Below are 9,132 nucleotides of genomic sequence, written 5' to 3' on the forward strand. Positions count from 1 at the left end.
CATTGAAAGTGGGCTGAGGTGTATTTTTGAACACTCATCACGAAGGCTCATCACGAATGCTCGCTCGCGTGAATACACATTTAAAGTCCATGCTTTCTTCGGGCATGTTACCAGATTCTCATGGGGGCGCTGCAACTGTTGAGAGAAATACTGAAGCGTATTTGCTTCCAGCAACAGTTCAAAACAAAGAGTGGAATTTCTCCTTGAAATCTCAGTCCTCCAGAAAAACTCTCATAGAAGGAAGCGCTAAGGAGCCAAATGACTCAGTTTTTTTAGTTGACAGATCATAGAATCACTCGAGAAAGAAGGCTGTTCAGAAATGTCTGTTTATTGAGTTAATGGGTACAGAAAGTAGCGTGCTGCACTAGATCCCTTAAATATAATATCTTGCGATTCTGACTATATTTGTTATGTACTATATACTATTGTAGTATTTATTAATATTTTTAAAGCATTTGATGTGTTTGTGATTTTTTTATTTGGCTTTATTTTAATTTTAGTTTAATTTTACTTTATTTTTCATCAACTTGTTAGGTACAAAGGCAAGAATTTTTTAAAATTATTAATATATTTTTTTACACTTCATTCCGAATCAACATAACTAGTTACTGTAATTGTGAACTCCCAAATTAGTCTGAATTATTAAAAACTAACTAACAATCGAGATTAAGGACTGTTCCGTGAATCTGATTCAACAAAATGAACCGGTTCATAAGTGTCATATTCAAAGCTTTCCTGTTCGTCAGTGCCACTAGATTTTAAAATGATTTAGTTTATATTTCTTGTTGCATTTGCAACCATTTTTGTTGCATTCTTTAGACAATGATCAGTGTATCCCCTTGCAATCTGAAATCCATGTCCTAAAATCAATTCATGCCACACACTTAAAAAGAACTGAAGAGAAATCCTTTGAAATTGATGTGGATTTATTTAGGTTTTCAAACCCCTTTTCACACAACAACATACACATGTAGATGTAATATCAATCTGAAGTCACAAAAGTATCAATGTGTATTAGACTGTGTTCCGTTTTTACCCTTAGAGCTCTTTTTGTGATTTGGATTTGCACTGTAGAATAAATACTGCTGTCAAAAGTCACACACTTTCATAAGCTGATCATTAACATAATGAACTACTTATCTGCATTTGTGTATGTTTCCGAATTTTGTTGTATGACTATTTGGAATCGAGCTATAGCTTAATCAGTCTGTACCACAAAGAGCGGCTGCCTGGGTAGTAAATGAAGCAGAGGAACAGAAGAAAACATCAAAAATGACTGCTCTGTCTTTCAATCAAAGGACGTGATCATACACTCCATAAAATAGCATAGAAACCGAAGGCTGACGCTCATGCCCGTGCAAATCTGTGAGAGAAGAGTATGTTAGCTAACACCAGTGACTTTGTGCACTGTAACAACATTCATGTATATTTCAGTCTTTCAGACAGCCAGTAAGCAAGAGGAACTGCAAAAAGACCTTTCAGAAAGGTCAGGAAATTGCGGCAGGTTTGAACTGGAATAGTCATGTACAGAAAGAGAAAACACAACCTGTGTATATCAGAGGCAAAGCCTACAGGTGTTTCAACATGTTTCTTGTTAGACATAAAGATTTGTGTCTTCTTGGTCATTGATAGGTAAAATTGTAATGACAAAAGAGAATTTTTCTTGACAAACTAAAGTGCTTTTGCCTTAAGTTAAACCGATTTTCTGGCAAAGCGCTGATGTGTCACGCAAAATACACTTCACCTTCAACAGATCATCTCGTGATCCTTTAAATTGTGCAGAAATACAAACTTTAGCACATTAAAGTTTATATTTCTTAAACCCTACTTTACACAATATAAGTCCGACACATACTATCAAGAGCCCTTCAATCACGGCTCTTGTGAAGAAGAGGGTACTTGCCTCAGTGTCTGTCATGCAAGAGTTTCCCAGCTCTTAAATAAGTGCTCTGACCCTCCAGGGTCACGGTGAACGGGTGTCCTCAGAAGGGCATACCACCAGTGATCTGTCGGGCCACCTGCTCCTCCGTACTCTCCTCCTTCTCGCTGCCGCGCTCCTTGTTCCAGTCTTTCAGGCCCTCCGGCAGCGATGTGTCCTCGTCCATGCTTCCCGTTCCCTCCACAAACTCTTCATAAGTTGACTTTTCAGCAAACGGCCTTCGGCCCAGCAGCTCCACCATGTCATTCTTATCCAGAACCTCTTTCTCCAGGAGACGTAGTGCCACCTAGTGGTGAAAAATGAGAGATTTACTGTTACGTTTCACAACTGTTATCTGTGCACACAACTGATGTGACATAATGATGAAAACAAATCAGTGTAAATGCATTGATCCTGATAGCGGCCTGCTGTACCTTCTCCACCTCAGCCTTCTTCTCTGTCAGCAGCTGCTGTGTGCGCTGATAGGCCATGTTGATGAGGTTTCTGACCTCGCTGTCGATGAGGCATGCCGTGGCCTCGCTATAGGGCTTCTCCAAAACCATCTCTCCCTGCCGTGGCAGGTCAAAAGACACCTGCCCGACCTTTTCATTCATGCCAAACTGCACAATCTGTAGATAGAAGAGTAACAGTTTAAATTTTTCCATCTTTTTTTAAAGTTTAATTTATACCTTGCTGGTCATGGTCAATATAAATCTACATACAAATAAAGTAAATATATATGCACTGCAATTATTGGTCAAAACAATTTTAAAAATTATAATTTTGTAAAATATTTTCTATTTTGAAAATATAACTATATTACTATAATTCCTGTGATGGAAAACTGAATGTTCAGCATCATTACTCCAGTCTTCAGTGTCATTCTAATATGCTGATTTGCTGCTCGAGAAACATTTCTTATTATGATTATTATTATTTTAAAATCAAAATACACATTTAAATAATAAAATAATTCAATCATTATTAAAAATAAATAAATCTTATATTGTCTTATCTCTCGGTCGCTCAGATCGTCTGTATCAGTCTTATCTCAAAATGCATTCGGTTCATTATTAAGAAAACGAAACAATATATAACAATTATCTTTTTTCCAAAGCAGCACAAATTAAAAATAGAAAGAAAAATCTGAACTGTCAGAACTGTCTAACTGTCAGAAGTCATCCATTAACTATTCATGAACCACCAATGATATTTTCTAAACAGCCAATGAAGAAATCATATGAATATTTGAGTGACCTGTGCGTAGGCACTCTGTGTCACTTTCTTCAGGTCATCCTGTGCCCCTGTAGTAATGCGGCCAAAAAAGATCTCCTCAGACACACGTCCACCCAGCGTCATACACATCCTGTCCAGCAGCTGCTCCTTGGTGTACAGGTACTGCTCTTTAGGCAAATACTGGGCATAGCCCAAACCCTTCCCACGCGGGATGATGGACACCTGAAATGACCAATGACATGACTGAGTACACTGAGAGAGCAGAGTATTACAGTGCATGTGAACACGTGGGGGTTTTACTTTAAGCAAAGGGTCAGCGTGCTCAAGGAACCAGCCAGCTACAGCATGACCAGCCTCATGGTAAGCCACGGTCTTCTTCTCCTCTGGCTGCAGCACCTGCGTCTTCTTCTCAAGACCTACACATGCAGGGAGCTTATAACTCTCTGAACTTCACACCAAAACTATGCATCCACTCGAACAGATTCATATCACAGTTTGCTATAAATATGTTTAACCAAAAACAAGTTTAAATTTCACATCTGTCACTAACCCCCAATGACTCGTTCGATGGCTTGCTCAAAGTGTTTTTGGTTGATGGCATCAGAAAGGTGGCGGGCTGCGATTAGCGCAGCCTCGTTGCACACATTAGCGATGTCCGCTCCTGTCAGAGAGAAATCAGTAAGCGGTGAAACTTAGTTCACATCTCATAAACAAATTTTAAAACTGAAATGTAAAAAAAGTCTTTACTTGCCTGAAAAACCAGGTGTTAGAGCAGCCATCTTCCTTGCCAGAGATTCTTTATCCAACTGTGCTTCCATCTTTAGTGGTCTCAGATGAACTTTGAATATAGAGGCTCTGCCTTTGATATCTGGTGGCCCTGCACTCATCATACAATATACAAAATGCACATATAGTTTTTATTTTTTTATCAAAAGTGACACTTAATTAAATTTAAATATCACACTTAATGAGTAAATTGCTTTTAAATAGCCTGCAATTAAAGTTCCCCTACAGTTTAAAGTATATTAAAGGATATAACTATTTAAAAATATATATATTTAATTAAACAGACAAAAAAACCATACCAATATATATCTGTCTATCAAAGCGTCCGGGTCTCATCAGAGCTGGATCTAGAATATCTGGTCTGTTGGTGCCTGCCAGCACTACAACATTGGTAGCCGTGTTAAATCCTACGAATGAGAGAAAAGGAAAATACATTTGCATGTATAAATACATCACAGAATTTTTAATACCAACTTTAAATATTGTGTGAGGTTCTGACAAACGAAGGATCTGGAGCTTTGACCATCAAATGCTCTTATTTGTATTAAGAGCATTTAAAAAGAGAAATTCTAATGAAATTATAAGTAGAAGTTAAGAAATCTAATATCAGATTGCCACTTAATCATGGAAGCTAATGTTTTCAAGATACAAACCATCCATTTCAACTAGTAACTGGTTGAGCGTGTTCTCTTGTTCACTCTGTCCGCCAAAGTTGCCTCTGCCTCTCTTTCTTCCAACAGCATCGATCTCGTCTATGAACAGAATGCATGGGGCATTCTTCCGGGCCAACACAAAGAGATCCCGAACCTTCACAAAATGACATCGTTTTAGTCACACTTTGTTTAAAGCTTCCCAGAAAGCAAACTGAACGCCATGAAGCTCATAATAGGATACAGAAAATGTACTTGCCCTGGCAGGTCCAACCCCCACGAACATCTCTAAGAACTCGGACCCATTGACAGTGATGAAGGGGACGTTGGCCTCTCCCGCAGTGGCCTTGGCGAGTAAAGTCTTTCCGGTGCCTGGGGGTCCAGTCAAAATAGCCCCCTAAACCAGAAGATTAAACCTTCTGTTGAAATCTCAGCTGACTTACTAAAGCCAGTTATGCAATGTTATGTAAAAGTCTTGCGCTACCTTTGGAATCTTGGCACCCAAATCCTGGTACTGCTTTGGGTTCTTAAGAAAGTTGACAAACTCCATGATCTCCAATTTGGCTTCCTCACAGCCCGCCACATCTTTGAATTTGACGTCAATATCATCTCGTAGGACTTTGGCAGTGGTCTCGCTGACGCTGAAGAGCCCACCCATTCCCCTCCCTGGCCTCCCTGCCCCGGCAGGCCCTCTCCTCAGCATGAACAGTAAGAAGCCGATGATCAAGATAGTGGGCAACATGCTAAGGAGGAACGACCTAAAAATGACACAGGAAAAAGACTGAAATTAAGAAACATACGTGCACTGCATTTCAGCTTCTTGCTTGATTGTTGATACTGCAAATGTACGTCAATGTCTCACCCGTCGCTTTCAGTGGAATAGACCACTGGCAGTCTGTTCTCTCCCTCAATACCCATCTCTAGCTGAGCAGTTTCCAGGTTCCGCTCAAATGTGTCCACACTGCCGATGTTGAACCACACGTATTGCTGCACGAAGAAACGATCACATTGTGTGTCATTATTATGCATAGTTTTTAGGGAAAAGAGAAATATATACAGTACATATTCTACCATTCAAAGGTTTTTCAGGGTTTTTTATAATGGACAGCAAGTTCAAAAGAACAGCATTTATTTGAAATAGGAATTACATGTAACATACATATCTTACCTGTCAATTTTGACCAATTCAAATGCACCCTTGCTGAATAAAAGTATTAATTTCTTTAGAAAATATATCTTACGGACCCCAAACTTTTGGAAGGTAGTCTATGTAGGACTGACCTGGTTAATGGATCGTCTTTTTAATTATATGAGCACAGGCTTGGTTACCAGCAATGACTATCTAAAAATAATAAACATAACTGGATTGAATCCTTGTAAAGAACTCACCCCATCAACTGGAGTTTTACCCGGAGTAAAGATGACTTTTACATATCGCTTGTTTATAACCTCCAACCTGTCAACCTAGCAAAGATGAGATACATAACGTCCTGGATAAAAGTTGAAAGAAACATCAAACAGTATTGATTGCAAATACAGATCAAATAGAAGTGATTACATACCACTCCTTTTGCAAGGTAACCATTTACAAAGTCTTTCCAGGTGACCTCTCTTCCTCCATCTCGAAAGAAGAAATAATATGTGACAGCGGTCCAGAAGGCTGTTCCACACAGGAAATACAGACGGAATTCTTTATCGTCCCACGGAACATCGCCCTGCATGAGAGTGACAGAGAAATAAGGGCATGTCATTATGCATGTTATTGATCTTAATTATCCATGCAATACGTTTCATTTTTTTTAATGCATTAAATAATGTTTTGACCCTTTAATTTTAACTTCTTTTTTTTTATCAAAATGTTACTCTTGATCTTCCTATTAGATGTCAGACTTCTTTCTGGTGACGTATTATTACATCTGCCATGGTAAAACAGTAGTAACCAAGCTTTAAATGTTACAATAAGCGTAATATTACTATTAATAATTGCTAGACATCTTTTACCTTTTGGAGACGGCTGTACCAATTGGATTCATCTTTACGCCCCCCTCTTTTTCCTCCTCCACTACTTCCACCTCCACCAGTGCTCTTCTGAGAATTGGCTGGTTTGGCCTCTGGGTTAAAGCGGATACAGAAAATGACATGACTATATTGTATGTCATATAAAAGGCAGTTAATTCGCATTATAAGCTTATGAGAGATATTACCTTTGACTTCTGCATTGGATGGCTTGGGCTCTCCATTTTTTGGAGCACCGTTTTTATTATTAGGGAAGTATTTTTCAAATCCTTTAGTGCAAGAAGATAAAACGCAATTAGAAGAACAGTCCAGTTTTGAGAAACTCAATGTCATTGTATAATTTCTGTAATTCACACCTTTGGGAGGTTTGGAGCTTAATCTTCTATACGTGCCCAAGACCTGAGAAAGCAAGGATCTTCGGCCTAGGGCAATTTGCCCAACACCCTGAACCTTCAAAAGCAAATGCATTAAGATGATCAATGAAACACAAAAACAAAACACAACTGCTGTGAAAATTGAAAAGCAATACTCAAGTCACTGTTTGGTTCCTTGGATCACCACACTGGAGAACCTCTGGAGAACCTTTAGGATCCTCAAATATCATATCTCAAAGAAGAAACTTACAGTTCCTGCCCTTGTTGAAGTCTCCAGAGGTTCTTGAGAGGGTTTTTCCAATAAAGCCCAAAAGCCTCAAACATCTTTTAGCCCATTAAGGATTATGTAACTACTGTTTTCAACAGATACTATGAATGCCAATGGGGAAATGCCAATAAGGTTCTAAAAGTTTTTATATCTTTAATAACGATGTTTACAAAAACATTAAAAACGCACAAACTGATGATTTGGTAAGTCAATAACAGTCTAATGTGAAGAACTGTGACATTTTTTTTTAAGAACTGTGACATAACACGAGCTAAACGCGTTACTCAACGCAATGTCACACAGGCCGACTTCTGTTTCCTATCAAACTCTCTTTGGTCTATGACAATGCAATCTGCTGCAAGCAAAAGACAAACGGATGACAAACACGATAAATGGCAAATCTGTGAGCAGATCACAGTGTATGGTGACGGGGGTGATGAAAGATCCAGAGGAATACAGTCAAGCCGCACATTTACCGATTGCACACGGTTTGTTGATCTGACATTTGGCAGCAGCGCGTGGAGAAAGTTCCTGCAGCCTCTGGACAGATGCAGATATCGGTGTGCCATTATGGCACTGTGCGCTTATCACTCTAATCAATACAGAAAACGAGACATCGGACGAAATGTTTTGACAACATGAACTTGAAATTGACTGCGTCCCATTGTGTTTTACTTCCGGTGCACGCTGGTGACGCACTCATTGTAAATATCCATCGTTAACCCTCTGTGGTTCAGTGATATTTTTCTGCACTCTCATCTTATTCAAAATAAATAAATCGTTAACATTACATAAAATACATTAAAATTTAGTTTTCTACACGTTTTCAGTTGTTGAAATGAGATAGCATTTTGATATCTTTGTGGTTCATCGACTGATAAAAAAGTCCAGGTATAAGTGTAAATAAAGAAAAAATTAATGTGTAAGGAAAATATTTGATTACTTTTTAGAATTCAAAAAAAAAAATGTAGACAACCCTATAAATGTTACATTTATAAGATCTACATTTCTAAGTAATTTCTCATTTTCTTCAGCTTAGATGAAGTAAAAAAGGTTGTTGTTTTGTAGAATAGCACAGTTATATATTATATAATAATAGTAAGGCCTTTACATAGGGAGTATGTGTTATTTAAGGAAAATATGATTACACTTTCAGAATTACATTTAAAGAAACAAAAAACAAGTCTGTAGGGTAAAACGCCCTATGCGGGGGAAATGGATTAATTACTATAGTAACTCTGTTCTTGAACATCAAATTCTATTTTTGTTTTTCATCAAATGGTTGAATAAAAATAATTAAAAATTACCTCAAGTTAGCATCAGGTTAATTAGCTAGCCAGATTGCATCATCAATATTTTACAAATAGGCTATTATAATTTTGTAATTCATAATTACTGATTATATTATTTTTAATTTGTTTAATTTAAAGTTAAAACTGCATGTACTCTGATTTTGCTGTAAATGTATAAACCAAATTGCTTTGTTATACTGGGGGCATATTACAGCACCTGTGGAGCAAAACGCCCCCAAGGTGCAAATGTAATCTTTGTTAAAAATCTATCATACTTGGTTTATAATTTATGTCATTATCACTAAAACGATGATAACTATTCTGGATACATTTAACTTTTGTTTCATTAAAATAATAATAATAATAATAATAATAATAATTACACAGTCCTTAAAGGTGGTAGTTTTCCTCCACTATACCCTATATTGTAAGATGAAGTCATACATTTTTTTTTAGCAAAGAACGTATTAAATAAATCATAAGACTTGATGGTGAAATAGAGCTTAGAGGATTTTGCAGTTATGACGTCAGAATTGTATCTATGGGAATATATTTAACTCTAAAATGTCCTTTTTTTTACTTTTTGAAATAA

At 37.5% G+C, this 9,132-nt stretch overlaps 1 protein-coding gene across 1 annotated transcript; it reads right to left on the reverse strand.

The window, feature by feature from the left end:
• Positions 1 to 905: 905 nt before the first annotated feature.
• Positions 906 to 7,817, reverse strand: LOC113117136 (AFG3-like protein 2). Its single transcript, XM_026285573.1, has 17 exons — positions 7,725 to 7,817; positions 6,963 to 7,056; positions 6,795 to 6,875; positions 6,592 to 6,701; positions 6,153 to 6,305; positions 5,980 to 6,054; positions 5,453 to 5,577; positions 5,075 to 5,348; positions 4,850 to 4,987; positions 4,594 to 4,747; positions 4,240 to 4,347; positions 3,906 to 4,031; positions 3,705 to 3,815; positions 3,455 to 3,570; positions 3,176 to 3,376; positions 2,353 to 2,547; positions 906 to 2,225 (listed from the first exon to the last, which is right to left on the reverse strand). Exons 1-17 carry the CDS (start codon positions 7,815 to 7,817, stop codon positions 1,983 to 1,985), a joined length of 2,397 nt encoding a protein of 798 aa, XP_026141358.1. The 3' UTR covers positions 906 to 1,982.
• Positions 7,818 to 9,132: the final 1,315 nt, after the last annotated feature.

Source organism: Carassius auratus, chromosome 2 (genome assembly GCF_003368295.1).
Source record: "Carassius auratus strain Wakin chromosome 2, ASM336829v1, whole genome shotgun sequence".
NCBI lineage: Eukaryota > Metazoa > Chordata > Actinopteri > Cypriniformes > Cyprinidae > Carassius > Carassius auratus.

Excerpts from the sequence above, each read along its gene's own strand:
- LOC113117136 (XM_026285573.1), bottom strand. The coding sequence starts at position 7,817 with ATGGCACACCGATATCTGCATCTGTCCAGAGGCTGCAGGAACTTTCTC. Across the intron at positions 4,988-5,074 it reads TGGGTGCCAAGATTCCAAAG|GGGGCTATTTTGACTGGACC; the intron begins GTAGCGCAAGAC and ends CTTCTGGTTTAG. Across the intron at positions 2,548-3,175 it reads CACAGAGTGCCTACGCACAG|ATTGTGCAGTTTGGCATGAA; the intron begins GTCACTCAAATA and ends TTCTATCTACAG.